Source organism: Spinacia oleracea, chromosome 4 (assembly GCF_020520425.1).
Source record: "Spinacia oleracea cultivar Varoflay chromosome 4, BTI_SOV_V1, whole genome shotgun sequence".
NCBI classification, from domain to species: Eukaryota; Viridiplantae; Streptophyta; class Magnoliopsida; order Caryophyllales; family Amaranthaceae; genus Spinacia; species Spinacia oleracea.
In genome coordinates, this window is record NC_079490.1 from 9772961 (window position 1) to 9793493 (window position 20533).

At 38.2% G+C, this 20533-nt stretch overlaps 2 protein-coding genes across 5 annotated transcripts; one reads left to right on the forward strand and one right to left on the reverse strand.

Annotated features, from left to right (window-relative positions):
* Positions 1–13649: 13649 nt before the first annotated feature.
* Positions 13650–14441, forward strand: LOC130471303 (uncharacterized). The gene is made up of 2 exons (XM_056841350.1): positions 13650–13914; positions 14011–14441. Exons 1-2 carry the CDS (start codon positions 13650–13652, stop codon positions 14439–14441), a joined length of 696 nt encoding a protein of 231 aa, XP_056697328.1.
* Positions 14442–14915: 474 nt separating this feature from the next.
* LOC110780269 (B3 domain-containing protein REM16) lies at positions 14916–18671 on the reverse strand. Of its 4 annotated transcripts, none has more exons than XM_056827239.1 (5): positions 18514–18671; positions 17781–17924; positions 15964–16552; positions 15622–15818; positions 14916–15503 (listed from the first exon to the last, which is right to left on the reverse strand). In XM_056827239.1, exons 2-5 carry the CDS (start codon positions 17892–17894, stop codon positions 15204–15206), a joined length of 1200 nt encoding a protein of 399 aa, XP_056683217.1. In that variant the 5' UTR covers positions 17895–17924; positions 18514–18671; the 3' UTR covers positions 14916–15203. The 4 variants fall into 4 exon arrangements, with proteins under 4 accessions (XP_056683217.1, XP_021840385.1, XP_056683216.1 ...); XM_021984693.2 differs by having other exon boundaries at positions 15622–15824; XM_056827238.1 differs by having other exon boundaries at positions 15622–15824; positions 18518–18665.
* Between the last annotated feature and the right edge of the window lie 1862 nt (positions 18672–20533).

Sequence of the window (20533 nt, forward strand, 5' to 3'; positions counted from 1 at the left end):
AAGATCTTATATTAATGTTTTGGATTAATTAATGGAATTTACTAAATCAAACACGAAAGACTCTATTGGAGATATTCGACCCATATGAATAAATATGAGTAAAGAATGTTTGAACTATGTATAAGCATTTACTAAGTTAAACATCAAAGGATCTGAGTAAGATTCTTAACCTATATTATATGTCAAAGAATTTAGCTGGATTCAGTATCTACTGAAATTGAATGAGCTAAAGTTACATGAATAGAATTCAATTGGAATTATTCTGCAAAAGAATTTATCATGTATGATATAATATGAGGATCGCCAAAAACGTATCGTATGACTTTAGGCATGACGAACATATACCAATCTCTATTGATCTAAGTAAAGATCAACTAGATTGAGATCAAGAATACTTATGGTACTTGAAAAGGTACATAGGAATAAATTCTTGATTCAAGGAAATAAAGATATGCTAAATATTGATGCTACACGCATAAACACTGGCAAAGGATCAAGCAAAGACCCTTTGGAGTTAACCATTGACAAGGACGAGCTAAAGAGCATCGTGTTTCGAAATGGCAACATGGGTTGGAGACCATGAGTTGTTGCGTGGAAAATTAAAATATTAATGTTCTAAGATACAGCTAGAAAGTCTTCCACATGTCTGTGAACTGCTTGGATAAGTAAATCCAAACAAAGCATCACTAGCAACCTAAACAGTTGAAGTAAAAGTACTTATTGCCTAAGAAGCAATAAAACAGAGTTGTTTGTATTAATGAGTTCTTCATTGAACTTAGGTAGATCACATGTCTGCTGACTTGATGATTCTTCATTGAAAAATGCGTAGAACCACTCTTGTAGCTGGACAGACTAGATCACAAAATAAACATACTCAGAAGATCTTATCATCATATCTCGAAGAACATTCGATGAAAAGGATATTAAAGATTGGCAAAGCATGATAACTAAACCTATGCAACAAGTGAGAAGCAACACTCACATTGTAGCACTGGAAATCAAGCATAGCTTTGAATTCCATGAAATGTTTTAAAGATGGGTTCGAGGCCCATGGTTGTAATGTTAGGTTATGATACATATGACAATTCATAAATCATGCGGAAAAACCATTTAGCCAGGAATACATATTATTTACACATAATCATATAGCATAGTTTAGATGCATACTCTTTGTTGCGTGCCTTCCCTAGCTGCGCCCGAACCGAACAAGAACAAGTCTTTAGGACTCCAAGTGTCGTCCCTCCGTAGATAGTCCACAGCACGTCCGGATCCGCCTTAAGATTGACCAACTAGAATCGCCCTTAAGGTACTAATAATTTTCGGCACTTTTAGGCAAGATATGTGACTGAATTTTTCTCTCAAAAACTCACTTTGAATACTTGAAAAACTTGTTATAAATTGTGAACCCAGGCCACATATTTATAGGGGTATGGAAAGAGAATTGGAATCCTATTAGGATACGAATTAATTAAATTAGAATCCTAATGAAACTCTTATTTAATTAATTTATCAAATAGGATTAGGAATTTAATCATTAAACGAATCCTGTACGTTTTAGGTTTCGTATGTGAACACAAACACACACGCACGCACAGCAGCCCACGAGGGGCCCCATGCGCGCGCGCGCACAGCCCGAGCAACGCAGCCCACGACTGCCGCAGCCTTGGGCGCGCGCTGGGCCTGCCTTGCGGTGGGCCTGGCGCAGCCTTGGGCTGGCGTGTTGTGGCGCGCGTTTCCTTGCTGGACGTGGGCCTGGCTTCGTGCTGGGCCTTCGTCTAGCAAGCTCGTCCGATGCTAATTCGTACGACGCGCTTCCGATTAATTTTCCGATTCCGGAATTCATTTCCGATACGAACAATATTTAACATTTCCGATTCCGGAATTAATTTCCGTTTCGAACAAATATTTAATATTTCCGTTTCCGGAATTATTTTCTGATTCCGATAATATTTCCGATTCAGACAATATTTCCATTTCCGGCAATATTTCCGATTCCGGCAATATTTCTATTTCCGATAATATTTCCCGATACGTACCATGTTTCCGTTTCCGGCAACATCTACGACTTGGATAATATTTATATTTCCGATACGATCCATATTTCCGTTTCCGGCAATATCATCGTTTCCGGAGTATTCATTTCTTGCCTGTGACGATCTCAGCTCCCACTGAAACCAAGATCCGTCGATTCCGAATATCCATAGTTGGAGTATTTAATGCCATTAAATACTTGATCCGTTTACGTACTATTTGTGTGACCCTACGGGTTCAGTCAAGAGTAAGCTGTGGATTAATATCATTAATTCCACTTGAACTGAAGCGGCCTCTAGCTAGGCATTCAGCTCACTTGATCTCACTGAATTATTAACTTGTTAATTAATACTGAACCGCATTTATTAGACTTAACATTGAATGCATACTTGGACCAAGGGCATTATTTCCTTCAGTCTCCCACTTGTCCTTAGGGACAAGTGTGCATTTCCTAATTCCTTTGTCGCTCGATGCTTGCTCTTGAACATAAGGTAAGAGTTGTCATCCTTATTATGTCCAGAGGTGTTCCTCGGTTTCAGAGTTCAACTGATCAAATAAATAGATAATCATAGCCTATGATTCATCCGAGCACGGCCATGCATTTCACAGTTTCTAGCTCTCCGAGTGGCCTTGTACAACTTTTAAGCATCTCATCCCGATTTATGGGAGGACAATCCCAATCTTGCGATCTTGAGATTAGACTTCGTTTGATAGGTGATTACCTGAGCGTTGCCTTTATAGCCTCCTTTTACGGTGCAACGGTTGGTCAACGTCAAAGCAACCAGTTCTCAAACAAGTAATCTCAAATCACTCAGGTATTGAGGATTTAGTGTCTAATAGTTTTAATGAAATTTACTTATGACAGATTTTCATCTCTTACAGTAAAGTTTCATAGGTCTTGTCCGATACTAGTCTTCACAAAGTAAGTATCTATGCAAATGATTATGACATTGCCATGTCCACATAGTTCAAGAAACAGAACTACTAGTCATCTTGCATTCTAGTCGTCTAACATTTTCTATGCGTCCAATTTTATAGAAAACTCCGACTAGGGACCATTTTCATCCTTTGACATTCAAGTTCACTTGATAGACATTTCTTAGTCACAGGACTGGTCCTGACAGTCTATCTTGAATATATCGTCAAATTGAAGGGACTCATCATTTAATAAACCACAAATTAAATGGAAAAATGAATTCTCTTCATTTATTGTGAATGATTAACCAATAATGTTTTACAAAGATTTAAACTCTAAAACTTTAAAACATTAAACAGAGACATCAAAGCCATTCTCCAATATGCTTGATTCCCATAGCTGCAGTGTGCGAGTTGTGCTTCGCCTGCGGCAGAGGTTTAGTCAATGGATCTGATATGTTGTCATCAGTTCCAATTTTGCTTATCTCGACTTCTTTTCTTTCAACGAACTCTCGTAGAAGGTGAAATCTACGAAGTACATGCTTGACTCTCTGGTGGTGTCTAGGCTCCTTTGCCTGTGCAATAGCTCCGTTATTATCACAATACAGGGATATTGGTCCTTTAATGGAGGGGACTACACCAAGTTCACCTATGAACTTCCTTAGCCATATAGCGTCCTTTGCTGCTTCATGTGCAGCAATGTACTCCGCTTCAGTTGTAGAATCCGCAATGGTGCTTTGCTTAGCACTTTTCCAGCTTACTGCTCCTCCGTTGAGGCAGAAGACAAACCCAGACTGTGATCTGAAATCATCTTTGTCGGTTTGGAAACTTGCGTCCGTATAGCCTTTAACAATTAATTCATCATCTCCACCATAGACCAGGAAGTCATCTTTGTGCCTTTTCAGGTACTTCAGAATATTCTTGGCAGCAGTCCAATGCGCCTCTCCTGGGTGCGACTGGTATCTGCTCGTAGCACTGAGTGCGTACGCAACATCCGGGCGTGTACATATCATAGCATACATTATTGAACCAATCAATGATGCATATGGAATCCCATTCATTCGTCTACGCTCATCAAGTGTTTTTGGGCACTGAGTCTTGCTTAGAGTCATTCCATGAGACATGGGTAGGTAGCCTCGCTTGGAGTCCGCCATCTTGAACCTATCAAGCACCTTATTGATATAAGTGCTTTGACTAAGTCCAATCATCTTTTTAGATCTATCTCTGTAAATCTTGATGCCCAATATGTACTGTGCTTCTCCTAGATCTTTCATCGAAAAACATTTCCCAAGCCAAATCTTGACAAAGTTCAACAGAGGAATGTCATTTCCGATAAGTAATATGTCGTCGACATATAATACTAGGAAAGAAATTTTGCTCCCACTGACCTTCTTATATACACAAGATTCGTCTGCGTTCTTGATGAAACCAAAGTCACTGACTGCTTCATCAAAACGTATATTCCAGCTCCTGGATGCCTGCTTCAATCCGTAGATTGACTTCTTTAGCTTGCATACCTTTTTAGCATTCTTTGGATCCTCAAAACCTTCAGGCTGTGTCATAAACACAGTTTCTGTTAAAACGCCGTTTAAGAAAGCAGTTTTGACATCCATCTGCCATATTTCGTAATCGTAATATGCAGCGATTGCTAACATTATCCGAATAGACTTCAGCATTGCAACTGGTGAAAAGGTTTCATCATAATCCACACCGTGGACTTGCCTGTAACCTTTTGCAACCAATCTAGCTTTGAAAACTTCAAGTTTCCCATCCTTGTCCTTTTTCAGTTTGAAAACCCATTTGCTTCCAATGGCTTGGTAGCCATCTGGCAAATCGACCAAATCCCATACTTGGTTTTCAGACATGGAGTCTAATTCAGATTGCATGGCTTCTTGCCATTGCTTGGAGCTAGGGCTCATCATAGCTTGTTTGTAAGTCGCAGGTTCATCACTTTCAAGTAATAGAACGTCATAGCTCTCGTTCGTCAAAATACCTAAGTACCTTTCCGGTTGAGATCTATATCTTTGCGATCTACGCGGGGTAACATTTCTAGATTGACCATGATTCTCACCAGATTCTTCTAAAGATCTCTGAGTTTCATCCTGAATGTCATCTTGAGCATTCTCTAGAGTTTGTTGTTCGACTCGAATTTCTTCGAGGTCTACTTTTCTCCCACTTGTCATTTTGGAAATGTGATCTTTCTCCAAAAAGACACCATCTCGAGCAACAAACACTTTGTTCTCAGATGTATTGTAGAAGTAATACCCCTTTGTTTCCTTTGGATAGCCCACAAGGATACATTTGTCAGATTTTGGATGAAGTTTGTCTGAAATTAATCGTTTGACGTATACTTCACATCCCCAAATCTTAAGAAAAGACACATTTGGAGGTTTTCCAAACCATAACTCATATGGAGTATTTTCGACAGCTTTAGACGGAGCTCTATTTATAGTGAGTGCAGCTGTATTTAGTGCATGTCCCCAAAATTCTAATGGAAGTTTGGCCTGACCCATCATTGACCTGACCATGTCTAGCAAGGTTCTGTTCCTCCGTTCCGACACACCGTTCCATTGTGGTGTTCCAGGAGGAGTCAATTCTGATAGAATTCCACATTCTTTCAGATGGTCATCAAATTCATAGCTCAGATATTCACCGCCTCTATCAGACCGCAGTGCCTTAATCTTCTTGCCTAATTGATTCTCTACTTCACTCTGAAATTCCTTGAATTTGTCAAAGGATTCAGACTTATGCTTCATTAGGTAGACATAACCATATCTACTGAAGTCATCAGTGAAAGTGATAAAGTAGCTGAAACCACCTCTAGCATTTGTACTCATTGGTCCACATACATCTGTATGGATTAAACCCAATAGTTCATTTGCTCTTTCACCAACTTTAGAGAAAGGTTGCTTTGTCATTTTGCCAAGTAAACATGATTCGCATTTACCATAATCCTCTAAGTCAAATGGTTCTAGAATTCCTTCCTTTTGAAGTCTTTCTAAGCGTTTCAAGTTTATATGGCCTAATCGACAATGCCACAGATAGGTGAGATCTGAATCATCCTTTTTGGCCTTTTTGGTATTTATGTTATATACTTGTTTGTCGTGATCTAATAAATAAAGTCCATTGACTAATCTAGCAGATCCATAAAACATCTCTTTAAAATAAAACGAACAACTATTGTCTTTTATTAAAAAGGAAAATCCCTTAGCATCTAAGCAAGAAACTGAAATGATGTTTTTAGTAAGACTTGGAACATGGAAACATTCTTCCAGTTCCAAAACTAGCCCGGAGGGCAACGACAAATAGTAAGTTCCTACAGCTAATGCAGCAATCCGTGCTCCATTTCCCACTCGTAGGTCGACTTCACCCTTGCTTAACTTTCTACTTCTTCTTAGTCCCTGTGGATTGGAACATAAGTGTGAGCCACAACCTGTATCTAATACCCAAGAAGTTGAATTAGCAAGTATACAGTCTATAACGAAAATACCTGAAGATGGAACGACTGTTCCGTTCTTCTGATCTTCCTTTAGCTTCAAGCAATCTCTCTTCCAATGCCCCTTCTTCTTGCAGTAGAAGCATTCGGATTCAGAAGTGGGTTGACTGACCTTCCTCTTTACAGATTTGGCGCCAGTTTGCTTAGTTGGGCTGGCCTTGTTGCCACCTTTCTTAGCATTCCTCTTCTTTCCAGATTTCCTGAACTTGCCCCCACGCACCATAAGCACATCCTGCTTATCACTTTTGAGCGTCTTTTCAGCGGTCTTCAGCATACCGTGAAGCTCAGTGAGCGTTTTATCCAGACTATTCATACTGTAGTTCAGTTTGAACTGATCATACCCGCTATGAAGAGAATGGAGGATGGTGTCTATAGCCATTTCCTGAGAAAATTGCTGATCCAGCCGACTCATATTCTCAATGAGTCCAATCATTTTGAGAACATGTGGACTTACGGGCTCGCCTTTCTTAAGCTTGGTCTCAAGAATTTGCCTATGAGTCTCGAATCTTTCGACTCGAGCCAGATCTTGGAACATGTTCTTCAACTCACTGATGATTGTGAAAGCATCTGAGTTGATGAACGTTTTCTGCAGATCCGCACTCATGGTGGCGAGCATTAGACATTTTACATCCTTGTTGGCATCAATCCAACGATTGAGGGCTGCCTGAGTGACCCCGTCGCCTGCGGCTTCGGGCATCGCCTCTTCTAGGACATACTCCTTTTCTTCCTGCATAAGAACTATTTGCAAGTTCCTTTGCCAGTCAAGGAAGTTTTTCCCGTTCAACTTCTCCTTTTCGAGAATTGATCGAATGTTGAATGAATTGTTGTTTGCCATATTAAAAACTACAATTGAAAAGAATAAACAAATAAATAACCATTCACAGTTTCTCTTAATAAACTTAAATTCTAGCATACATGCATAATTCAATGTTTATTAAGCATTTTATTCAAGTTATGTGTTCCGGCAGGTGTGAATAAAATGATTCCAAGATCCTAAAATCATTGAAGAACTAAGCACAGTTTGTCGACTTAATCCTAAAACATCTTAGGTAAGCAAAAGCCTTTTGCTAATAGTCTAGAAACTATTCTTGGTTGATAGGTACGTCTAAGAACTTATTAGGTAAACCTATCGATTTTGCCACGACATAAAAGGACTCCTTACTTATATCGTTGAGTTTCACCAAAACTAACATGTACTCACAATTATTTGTGTACCTTGCCCCTTTAGGACCAATAAGTAACACCTCGCTGAGCGAAAACTATTACTAGATTGATGTAAAGGATATCCAAGCAAGTGTATATTTTGGCATGGCACCTTATAACTCAATTTTTAAGTTTGGAACTTAAGGCTCTTACTATGTTGGTTAGATTTTAAGTGAACTAAAATCCTTAATCATGCAACATAATCAAGCTTTGATCTCATGCATTTTAAGACATATTTAAAAGCAATAAATAACTTAAAACATGCATAAGATAAATGTGATCTAGTATGGCCCGACTTCATCTTGAAGCTTTAACTTCAAAGTCCGTCTCGAAAATCTCCGTGGGAGGCACCATTTTCTTCAAATAGGATAAGCTATAATTAAAACTAATTACAACTATTTGATGGTACGCAGACCATATTTGAATTTAAAAAACGACTTTGGTACTTTAGACCAATTACATTCAAATTAATGGTACGCAGACCATATTTTCTATCCTATTTGGGCCATACTAGTCACTTCATAACCTGCAAAACAGTACATATACAATATATACCATTCTCCCATTCATTATCATGAATGGCCCACATAGCTGGTTAGTAAAACACATTATGCATCACGTAAACATTTGCAGCAATTAATCAAGGGCACCAATAATCTACCAATTATTCAGTCCTTATTAATTCTAATCAAGTTGTTTTAACCTTAAGGATTTGTAGACCTAATCAAGAGTTTATGACTAAAAGGGCTCCCACTTAAACCAATAAATTCATATGCTTTACTAATTTTAAACATAAAAATGTATTTCTAATCTAACCGGAAACATACAAATTTAATTAAAATTTAAAGCTCATATAAATTTATAATTGAATCCAAAAAGTTTAATTTAATTTCAGTCGTATTTAAATTAATTCATGATTTTAATTTTAGTAAAATAATTAGAATAAATAAAATTTATTATAATTACAATATTCAAAATTAAAATCCAAGAAAATAATTTAAATTATTAATTTTAAAATTAATTAAAATTACGTAAACTGAAAATTTCAAATTAAAATTTCAAAACGATCTAATCGCAACGCAAACACCTTACGCATCACACGCCCATGGGCCACACGCACACAGCCATCGCTGGCCATGTGCGCGCAACCCATGCGCTGCGTCGCATAGCTGCTGCTTCTACCCTTCGCAGGCCATCGCGCGAGCTGGTGCTCGCTGCGCGCGCTCCAGCGCTCGATGCACGCGAGCATGTGCTCGCTGCGCGCGCGCCAGCGCTCGATGCACGCGAGCCATCGCTCGCTGCGTTCGCTCACTAGCGCTCGCTGCACGCGGGCTAGCGCTCGCTTCGTGCACTCGCCAGCGCATGCTGTGCGCGCTCGCTAGCGCTCGCTTGGTGCGAGCTAGCGCTCGCTACGCGCGGCATCGACGCTGGGCGCAGCACTCGTGGCACGCGAGCTTGCGCTCGCTGCGCGCGAGGCTGCGCGCGCTTGCGCGAGGCAGTGCGCGTTGTGGCGCAGCTCGCTTGCTGCCCACACGCGACTGCCGTGCCTTGCCTTCGCCCATGCCCATTCGTCCATTGCTCATAGCCCACGACACAAGGCAGGGTTGCTGCCTTGTGCTCGTGCACCATGCTCTTGCTCATTGCATTCGTGCCGCATGGGCGACGAGCTCCCTTGCTCGTCGTCACATGCCCGCACTATACAACACCCCTTAAGGGTAACACGTAGCGTCCATTGCTTTGTGCGTGCAAGTTATATGAACGAATCGCATAAAATTTAAAAAGTTTATATTTAAAATTAATGACAAATTAATAAATTAATATTAATTTCATAATTTTAGGGCGAAAAATCGAAAATTTATTATTCAATTGATTTCCGATTAACATGGATTCAAGTCTAGGTCATAAAAATTTAAAATTTATCATAAATGTACAATTTTTATGGTGGTTTTTAATCATAGGTATCTAATTAAATTATAATTAATTATGAAAATCAAATTAATTCTAAATTATTCTAATTTTCAACAAATTAATCATAATTACAAATTAGATTGCATAATTAACAAGGCTAGGCATTCAAACTTGTTAAACATATACAGTAGGTCAATCAAAAATTCAAGATTTATCAACAAGAATCGCAAATATTTTAATTTAACATCTTAAATTTACGAAATTTTGCATTCGAAAAACTAAAACCTTCGAAAAGTCATAGTTAGGCTTCGAATTTGAGAATTCTGGGTTCGGCAGAAAAAGACTATTTTTGTCAAAATTTTAGAATGCCTTTTACATGCGGAATTTACACAAAAATCACTCGATTAGGATGAGTAACGAAGAAACTGCCAAAAAACTGCGTACGTATAATTAAATAAACGCAATTTGCAATTAATTAACAATTACGAAAATTAATCACCCTTTTTAATTCTTGCAAATTTGTAATATTTAACCATGTTCATGCAATTTAGATTATGAAAATAATAAGAGGCTCTGATACCACCGTTAGGTTATGATACATATGACAATTCATAAATCATGCGGAAAAACCATTTAGCCAGGAATACATATTATTTACACATAATCATATAGCATAGTTTAGATGCATACTCTTTGTTGCGTGCCTTCCCTAGCTGCGCCCGAACCGAACAAGAACAAGTCTTTAGGACTCCAAGTGTCGTCCCTCCGTAGATAGTCCACAGCACGTCCGGATCCGCCTTAAGATTGACCAACTAGAATCGCCCTTAAGGTACTAATAATTTTCGGCACTTTTAGGCAAGATTTGTGACTGAATTTTTCTCTCAAAAACTCACTTTGAATACTTGAAAAACTTGTTATAAATTGTGAGCCCAGGCCACATATTTATAGGGGTATGGAAAGAGAATTGGAATCCTATTAGGATACGAATTAATTAAATTAGAATCCTAATGAAACTCTTATTTAATTAATTTATCAAATAGGATTAGGAATTTAATCATTAAACGAATCCTGTACGTTTTAGGTTTCGTATGTGAACACAAACACACACGCACGCACAGCAGCCCACGAGGGGCCCCATGCGCGCGCGCGCACTGCCCGAGCAACGCAGCCCACGACTGCCGCAGCCTTGGGCGCGCGCTGGGCCTGCCTTGCGGTGGGCCTGGCGCAGCCTTGGGCTGGCATGTTGTGGCGCGCGTTTCCTTGCTGGACGTGGGCCTGGCTTCGTGCTGGGCCTTCGTCTAGCAAGCTCGTCCGATGCTAATTCGTACGACGCGCTTCCGATTAATTTTCCGATTCCGGAATTCATTTCCGATACGAACAATATTTAACATTTCCGATTCCGGAATTAATTTCCGTTTCGAACAAATATTTAATATTTCCGTTTCCGGAATTATTTTCCGATTCCGATAATATTTCCGATTCAGACAATATTTCCGTTTCCGGCAATATTTCCGATTCCGGCAATATTTCTTTTTCCGATAATATTTCCCGATACGTACCATGTTTCCGTTTCCGGCAACATCTACGACTTGGATAATATTTATATTTCCGATACGATCCATATTTCCGTTTCCGGCAATATCATCGTTTCCGGAGTATTCATTTCTTGCCTGTGACGATCTCAGCTCCCACTGAAACCAAGATCCTTCGATTCCGAATATCCATAGTTGGAGTATTTAATGCCATTAAATACTTGATCCGTTTACGTACTATTTGTGTGACCCTACGGGTTCAGTCAAGAGTAAGCTGTGGATTAATATCATTAATTCCACTTGAACTGAAGCGGCCTCTAGCTAGGCATTCAGCTCACTTGATCTCACTGAATTATTAACTTGTTAATTAATACTGAACCGCATTTATTAGACTTAACATTGAATGCATACTTGGACCAAGGGCATTATTTCCTTCAGTATCCCACTTGTCCTTAGGGACAAGTGTGCATTTCCTAATTCCTTTGTCGCTCGATGCTTGCTCTTGAACATAAGGTAAGAGTTGTCATCCTTATTATGTCCAGAGGTGTTTCTCGGTTTCAGAGTTCAACTGATCAAATAAACAGATAATCATAGCCTATGATTCATCCGAGCACGGCCATGCATTTCACAGTTTCTAGCTCTCCGAGTGGCCTTGTACAACTTTTAGCATCTCATCCCGATTTATGGGAGGACAAACTTCTTTTAGATATCTGACTTTTGTATATCATTATCAAGAACAAACTTCTTCCAGCCAGTAATTAATGCTCCTGCAGTCATGTTGTACCTTGTTTTCCATTCTTTATCATTTAGACGAAGGATCACATATTGATTTTCAGGACTTAATACTTTTTGTGTCCACCATCTTGCCAGATACAGAACCCCCAAAATATTTTGGGGAAACAAAATACAATTAATAATGATGTTCGAAAAATTACTCTTTCCGTCCCAACTTACTTGCACCACTATGACTGAAACAAGAAGTAGTGCAAGTAAGTTGAGACGACATTTTAAGAGAAGTAGTATAGTGCAAGTAAATCTAGACAGAGGAAGTATGCAGTTTTAAGGACAACTCACCAAGCGGTAATACCCGGAGACCTGTGCATTTGTCATTTCCAAACAAATGACTTCCATATTTCTCTCTTGTGTGGTTTTTCGCAATAACAAAATTTCTTCATCACCATTTTCTCCTTGTGTTACTTGTCTATAGTTTGAAGCTAAGTTGTCACATTGAACCCTCACATTCCCTGAAAAAGGATAATATTAATTACAAACCCAAAAAACATCTCAATAATTCAAATAAAAAGGAACAACTTATATAAACATACCTCCTCTTAGCTTGAGTAAATGTTTTGGCCATGATAAAGGCGGTACTTCTTCGCTTGTTGTATCATTTCCGACATGAATATCTTCAATATCATCTCGGACATTCTCTAAGGGACTATTTTAAAAACATCCTTAAAATGAGAGAGTCTGACTCATTAGGTAAATATTTGGGTTGCCCAATAATTGATCGAAGAGTCACAAAGGAAACATTTGTTGATATTATCTCCTCAGCAAAAAACCAACTCCCTAAATGGAAAGCCAACTCACTATCTCAAGCCGGTAGACCGATTTTAATTCAAAGCAATCTATCGTCTAAGGCTAATTACCAAATGCAAAGTTTCTCTCTTCCCCAATCAGTCAACTCCTCTCTTGATAAAATCTATCGCCAATTTTTCTGGAACAAGGACCCCTCGTCCAAGGCCCCTAACCTTATAGGATGGGACAAAATTTGTAAACCCAAATGTCTAGGAGGCCTTGGATTTAGAAGAGCAGACATAAATAATAAGGCCATGCAAATGAAGCTCTTGTGGAGGATATTAACCGACCCATCCAACCAATGGGTTAACATGGTAACTAAGAAATATCTAAAAGATAAACACTTGTTTAGCTATAATCCATCGTCTAACGTTTCGTGGCAATGGAGGAATCTAATGGCCTTACGCCCAATTTTTCAAAAAGGATTAAGATGGCAACTTGGAGATGGAAATAAGATTTCCTTTTGGTATGATAATTAAGTGTATGAGAATCCAATTATTGAGAGAAGCACCCCTACTTCACCAATCCTAGACCATACAGTTAGTTTCTTCATAACTCAAGATAGACAATGGGATATTCAAAAGTTGAGATGTTTCCTTCCAACTACAATAGTCACTGACATATCCCGAGTTTTAATCCCCTCTAACCTCATTCCGGATAAGTTATTCTGGGATCCAGCTCCTAATGGGATCTTTTCAACTAAATCGGCTGCTTGTCTAGCTCAAGGTCTCTCTCTTTCCCCGAAAAATAGAGTACCTCACAGGTGGATATGGAAATTAAATGTACCTCCAAAAGTGCAAAATTTTCTATGGAAAATATTTAGTGACGGCCTTCCAACGAAAGAGCGCCTTTTTAGGAGTCATGTCATAGTGCCCCTTCATTGTGAAATTTGTAACCATCATACAGAAGACACTTCTCATCTTCTATTTGCTTGTCCTTTTGGAAAAGACATTTTCTTCCAGCTCCAAAGGACTGAAAATTGGCCTATGCCCTCCTTTGATCCTGATCTAGACCTCTATAGTAACATCCAAAATCTGAAACAGAATGTCAGTACTGAAAATCTTGAAAAAATCACAATTGGATGGTGGTTTATATGGTTTATCCGCAATTCTGTTACGTTTAAACAAGAAAGCTTTAGTTCCTCACAAGCTTGTATTCTCATTCGTAATTTCATTAAGAACTGGCGTAATTCCTTAAATCATGACATGGATGATCCCTCTCAGACTACCAATAATCTTGAGAACGTCAATCGCAATTCCGACAAAAAACAAATTTCTTGATCCCTCCCACCTCCAAGACACTATAAATTGAATTTTGATGGTTCAAAATATTCTGATCATCAAACAGCTTTTGGTTTCATAATTAGAGATGAAAAGGGGGAACTTATTTTAGCAGAGGCTAAAGCCATCCACAATAGCTACTCCATTCTCCAAGCAGAGGCCATGGGCCTAAGAGAAGGGCTAAAAGGGGCCTTGTTTCTTGGTATAAAAAATTTGATTATTGAGGGAGATAATCTTGTGGTTGTCAACTCGATTAATCGTGTTTGGCAAATACCATGGGAAATTAACAATATTATTTGTGATGCAGAGATGGATCTTACTACTTTGGAGTCCTTCTCCGTACGTCACTGCTTTCGAGAAGCAAATCAAGCGGCGGACTTCATGGCGAATCAGGGGCATACTACTCCAGATCTCCGTTATTGGTTCTCTTCCTTTGCTCCTCCGCTCTCTCTCATCATCCGAAAGGATGCCTTAGGTTGGCCTACTTCGAGGGCCTAACCTAGTTTTCTCTCCGTTTAAAAAAAAAAAAAAAAAAAAAAGACCAAACTCGGCAAATAATCCTTTTTAAATTTTGTCTCATTTATTAGTTTAGGGGTAGAGGTGATAAAAATTTGGATTAAGCGAAATTTAATAAAGTACTCCTTATAAAAACTCATATCCGAATTAATCAGTAAAATGCTAAAATTAAGACGAGCTTTCCATGCTAGAGCTAGAATTTTAGGGCTGGGTTCGAGCTTTAGAGTAAAAGTATCTTTAGAGGGCTATCCGAATTCCCATATTTTCACGTCATTTTAGATCAGAGTAGCACGTCATAATTATCAGCTTTAATTTGAAAAAAGACCGAGACTTCCGCGATTTGAGCCTATGGCTAAGACTCTAAGAGGAGCCTTTCCCATATCAAGTCTCCGGACTTGTCTTATGCACATAGTCGCTCCAAGTCTTAACACTAGCAAAAACATAAACAAAAGATAATACAGAGTAAAACATACATATATACTTGTACTTATTAGTACTTTGGACCATCTTTACATACATCTTACATAAATCAGACATTTAGACCTGCCACAGTTACAAACAAAAAACCGAGGGTCCTTAATTCTTATAGCTACATAATAAGCTACAAAAAAACCCAGCAACTTATAAGGATTAAGGATCGTATAATTAGCCTAACTAATCTAACCCACTGTACATCCAAAAGGCAAAATATTCAAGCTAAGGCAAGCATTATCATTCATGTCCCCGACTCCTAACAATCACCACTTAATCAGAATCTTCGTACAAAGTAATAACACGTATTATCTCAACCTCCAAGTAAACAATCTCATTGTTATCCTCAAACGGCTCAGCGAGACTGAACACACAACAGTCATGTTGACACAACGAATTATCTTCAACAAACTTCTTCCACCCAGTAGTGATTCTTCCTGAACAATTCGAATTATCATACCTGCAACCGTACAAACGTGGATCATACTCATCGTTGCCCTTCACACGGAGTCTCAAATGTGTTGGACTACCCTTGGACTTAATGACCTCAGTCCACCACTGTTTTGGAATACCCTGCATATACCAACCAAAACATAAGAGTCTAACAGAATGCAGATGTTAGACATGAACACTACTACTATCTTAATGAAACTATGAGAAAGTATAAGGGAGGTGCAAATAGAGAACACACCAACTTCACAGTTTTTCCGGAAACATGGGTACGTGACAGGGATACACAAAAACTTTTTTCTGTGAACCTTTGAGTCTCTTTCGCCTGTTGCCAGGTCTTTCGTATCTCTTTTAGCCGTTGGCTAGCCCTTTGTATCTCCCTCTCTTTTTCTTGATTGCATTCAGGCGGTCCACGCAGAGGAGATATATACTCCCCTTCTGTTTCTAAGACCACAAGAAGAGAAAAAGATAATGAGAATATTAACTAGTTAACAAACCCACTTCTGTTTCTAATCCTTTTTTTTAATTTCTTAAAATGCCAACAAACTTAGTTGATAGAAATCCAGAACCAAATACTGAGTACCTATTTTCGGTTTCACAGCCCTCTGAAAAGCCAATTTCGTTTCTTTTGAACTTTTATTACAGATGCCGGAATCAACTTTTCTTTTGAAAATCCTCGTGGATGTAGGTGCGTCGTCATCTGAGTCGTCATCAACTTCTATTAGCACTGTCTTCTCCACTGACTCTCTTAATATTGATTCCTGATCATCATTAATTTTCTTCTCCCTTTCACTTCCTGATATTGCCAAACCAATTTCTGTTTCCTGCTTTTTTACGGTACAGGGTTTCTCAACTTTTGAGCGACTTTCTTTTGTTTGCTGGGAGACAGATTTTATGACGAAATGAGATGATTCCCTCTCACATGAAGTTTTCCCACTGAAAATCCTGACCTTGAAATAGGAGTTGTTTTTGTACTTGAACACCAAAGTGTCATTCTCTTCCAAAGAGAAAGCAGCCGCAAAATCTTCCCAACCCTCTCCAACCACCCAAGTGGCATTGTTATGCATTTTCAGCTGAACTTCCCATGTATCAAAATCGACACCCGGACCCTTCAAAGCTACCTTCTGAGGCAACTTCTTCTTCACATTTTCTGAGAAATACAGGGGAATCTCCTGATCATGATAATAATGGGATTCAAGAAGGAAATTTCCCAGTATTAGCGTCGGACAACATTGAAAAAAGAGTGCATTATAATAGTTCAACCAATCACAAAACCTATTACAGTTGCATGAAGGTTGGTAACAGATGAACATCACTCTCTAGTCTCTAATAAAGATGTGAAGGCTGAAAAACTATCTTGACACCTTTTTCTAGAGAAAAAAAAAATCAATTTGGCTAATTAGTTTAACAAGTAAGGCAACTTAAAGAGGCGAAATGTATTAAATATTCGTACTCTATTCTAAACTAGACGTAGTTTAAGAACCCTATCAATGCTTCACCCCCAGTTCACAGCTAATTGCTACACAATTATCCGGTCGCTTTCTTGAAAATTTACTACCCTATTTCAAACTGCAGGGTTCTCAAGTAAATAAAATCTTCCATCTTCAAAGAAATACAGTAGCAAGGTTCCAACTTGTGGAAGTGGTCAATGTCATTTAGCTGTTATCACTCATTTCTTTACTCCAAAGAGAAAATTATCATTGGAGTTCCTTTTAGTAATACTCCGTTTCTTTTTAATGTTTCAATATAATATTAACACTTCCATTACACTAAACAACCAATTAAATAATTAATCAAAGTGATTAACACAACCCCACCACCCCTACCTCTCTTCCAAGACACCGCATCACCTAGACTCTGCCACCTACCTCCCATCTCAATTCCTGCCACCACCGCCTGCAGGAGCATCCAACCCCCACAATCTTCAAGACCGCACAAGCGCCACCCCACACCAACACCCAGGTTCCCCACATTCTTTCCGTCAACCCTAGCCCCAGTCACCAATACCATCCACCTAGATTCTACCCTGTCGTAGTCAAATTTAACCGGAAAAGTTCCAGATTTGGAATTTGCAGCCAAATTCAACCACCAAAAATCAGTTCCAATTAATTTAATCACTAAATAACAATTCAAGTTCGGTAGAACTCGGGTTACATGAACATGACCCTTGTGAAGTACAGAGTAGTATAAGCATCTGCCTAAATTATTAGTTACCTTGTGAAACATGAAATAATCAATAATTTATGCAATTGAGTTAAATAACTGTCCAAATTAATCTAAATAAACATATACTCCATTCCTTAATAAGATGAACATACATGACAATTGACAAAACATGTGAACATAAAGAAGAAGAAAAAAAGAGGCAGATTTTCTAATGGAAAAGGACAGATTACTTACAACCCCAGAACGAAAATCAGCATGAAGATTAACTTTGAAGAAAGGAGTGAAACTTCTCCAGTACATATTTTCCTCCCTTGTTCTTGCATTGTTGCTACCTTCTCCTCCTAACATTCCTCTTTTTTTCTTCTAACACAAAACACCCTACAAAAATACCAAAAAAGTAATAAAATACTTTGGCTTTTGCTTAGAAAGAATAGCATGAGTTGATGAGTAGTGCATGACTTCATCTAGACTTACGCCTGACAAAATGGAACTGGACACAAGTACCAAACCTTGCAATTAACCGTAACACATAAACAAGAGGGAAATTTGAGGTGGATAACTGTAATTTGGGGTGCAGTTTCCACAATTACAGTGCGGAAGTGCAGAACAGTACTTCCTGGAGCAGTCAGAGAGAGAAACTCGTCTTCCTCGGAGCAGAGAAGAATAATTAGGGGGGTTTTGCCACTTTCCTATAGGAATCCAGGTAAATATCCCTAATTCAATTTTTTAATTTGTTGAAAAAATGATTCCAATTACGGTTCATGAATTGAAAATCTAATTCATCGAAATCAACAATTCACGGAACTAAAAACAAACAATTCATGATTAAAATATACTTAAAAGTTCATGGGAATTTGAATACAAATCAATTTTAAACTAAGAACATGCATATATATTCTATAAAATTCAAGGCATAATTAATAACCTAATTTAGGTATTAGTTTAGGGTTTAGGGTTTCATACATACCTACTTGAGTAACAAATAAGCTGATATACTGTATCCTGCTTCGCTTTGGCTATGGAATCTGTCGATTGTGAGAAGGAACTCAGTGAGAACGAAGAAGCAAGAGGAGAGACCGAGAGAGAAGTAGCTCACTGAAAGTCAGAGTAGTGAGAGAAAATGGTAAACAACAAATGTTAGACATCATAGGTGGCCACGTGTCATTTTCTTTCGCGCCTAAATATTAATCACTATTTTATTACGAAGTAAGTATTATTTTTCATACTGTGTAACATTTATGCTTTTTCTTTTCAAATTTGTCTAGTTTTTAGTTTGATTTGAATATTTTTTCATTAATTTTTTTTATAAAATCACCTTTTAAAATAGTCATTTTTTAAATATTCACCTTACAAGTTTTTTTTTCCAAAAAAAAATCACTTTAGAACATCTCCAATGGTTGTAGCTAGAGATTAGTTTGTAATTTTTAGAAATTCCAAGCTACTAGCTTGACCATTTTTTTTTTTTTTTGTTTGATAAGGAAAGAAAACTAGGCGGACTACCTAGCTCACCCTCTCGGGTGACCCACCCTTTCGGATGAAATACAATGACTCCGGGATAAAGAAATGAAATCGAGAAGAACAACGAAACTACACTTTAACCTCAAACTACCCAGCCCCAGTTCCGAGATAACTCGGTGAATAGACTACAATGGTGAATGATTAGCCGAGCGGTAAAGGATACAACTTTCGACTTCACAGACAACCCGAAGACCAAAGAACACTGCCTAGACTGAACTACCCTGGAAAAAGAAAAAAAAAATCCCTATAAAAACATATATCTCCCTAGAAATGCAAAAAAGCTCCCTAGTAAACTATACTGCAACTAGGGATGGCAATCACATCCGAATCCGAACCGAGTCCGACCCGATCCAAAGGAAAAAATCTGATCCGAATTCGAGAAAAAAAGTCCGAATCCGAATCCGATTAAAAACATCTGAATGGATATGGATCGGATATGGAGTCTGCAGAGACTCCGACCCGACTCCGACCCGAGTCCGAATCCGAGTCAAATCCGACTCAAAATTATTTCAAAGTGTATTATATTTCGTACATGACTTTTTTTAAAAGGAAGTTCCCAATTTAATCTAATATATTTAATTAAAGCGCATACATTTGTAATTTATTAATTTATTAATTTATTAGAAACTCATTAGATTTTGGTAAATGAGAAATATAATTTCTAATTTATTTTAAAATTAAGAAATACAAGTTCTATGTAAGTAAAGTTAACGCATGATTCAGATTTGGATATGGATATGGATTCGGATTTGGATATGGATATGGATTCAAATTTGGATATTATATGGATGCAATTTTGGAGTCCAAATTTTAAATGGATTTGGATATGGATATGGATATGGATGCAATTTTGAAGTCCGAATTTTAAATGGATATGGATATGGATGCAATTTTAGAGTCCGAATTTTAAATGGATCGGATTTGGAGTTTACTACATCCGACCCGAATCCGATCCATTGCCATCCCTAACTGCAACAATGCATATATACAAATATACAAAGGAATTGAAATGGACTTTGGACTATCTTTGCCGAAACTCATGAAATTGATGAAGACGTTGCAACTGAAATTGGAGGCAACTCTCACTAAAATTTTGATAAAGTGATGCTCCTCCATCACCCGGCCCCACAATCGATGGCGGGGTTAATGAATTATAGAACATCCAGATCTAGCCGACTGAGGCATTTAAAGGGCTGGGCATTCTCAACATGAACACAACGCGGAGTTAAATTGATTGTGATGGTAGTCTAGATCTTAGACCAAACCTACCGAAATTTGAAATGACAAAATTTCGGGCAAGGGATGGATCTAAAGAACCAGAAAAAATTATAAAAAGAAGGCTAGTTCCATCATTAATATTCTTAAAGAAAGGTAATTTCTTTACTAGTTGGCTGAATTGAGTAAAGAAGTACCTTAATTCAAGAAGAGGTTGGCTGAATTTTTCACTTTCTGGATCTAATTTTTCATGG

Bases quoted from the DNA above. Each gene is read 5' to 3' on its own strand.
- LOC130471303 (XM_056841350.1), top strand. From the start codon at position 13,650: ATGCCCTCCTTTGATCCTGATCTAGACCTCTATAGTAACATCCAAAAT. The intron at 13,915-14,010 runs GCAATTCCGACA...ATCATCAAACAG, and splicing joins TAATCTTGAGAACGTCAATC to CTTTTGGTTTCATAATTAGA.
- LOC110780269 (XM_021984693.2), bottom strand. From the start codon at position 17,894: ATGTTAGGAGGAGAAGGTAGCAACAATGCAAGAACAAGGGAGGAAAAT. The intron at 16,553-17,780 runs GTAAGTAATCTG...TATCATGATCAG, and splicing joins CTGATTTTCGTTCTGGGGTT to GAGATTCCCCTGTATTTCTC. The intron at 15,504-15,621 runs GTGTGTTCTCTA...TGGTATATGCAG, and splicing joins CCGGAAAAACTGTGAAGTTG to GGTATTCCAAAACAGTGGTG.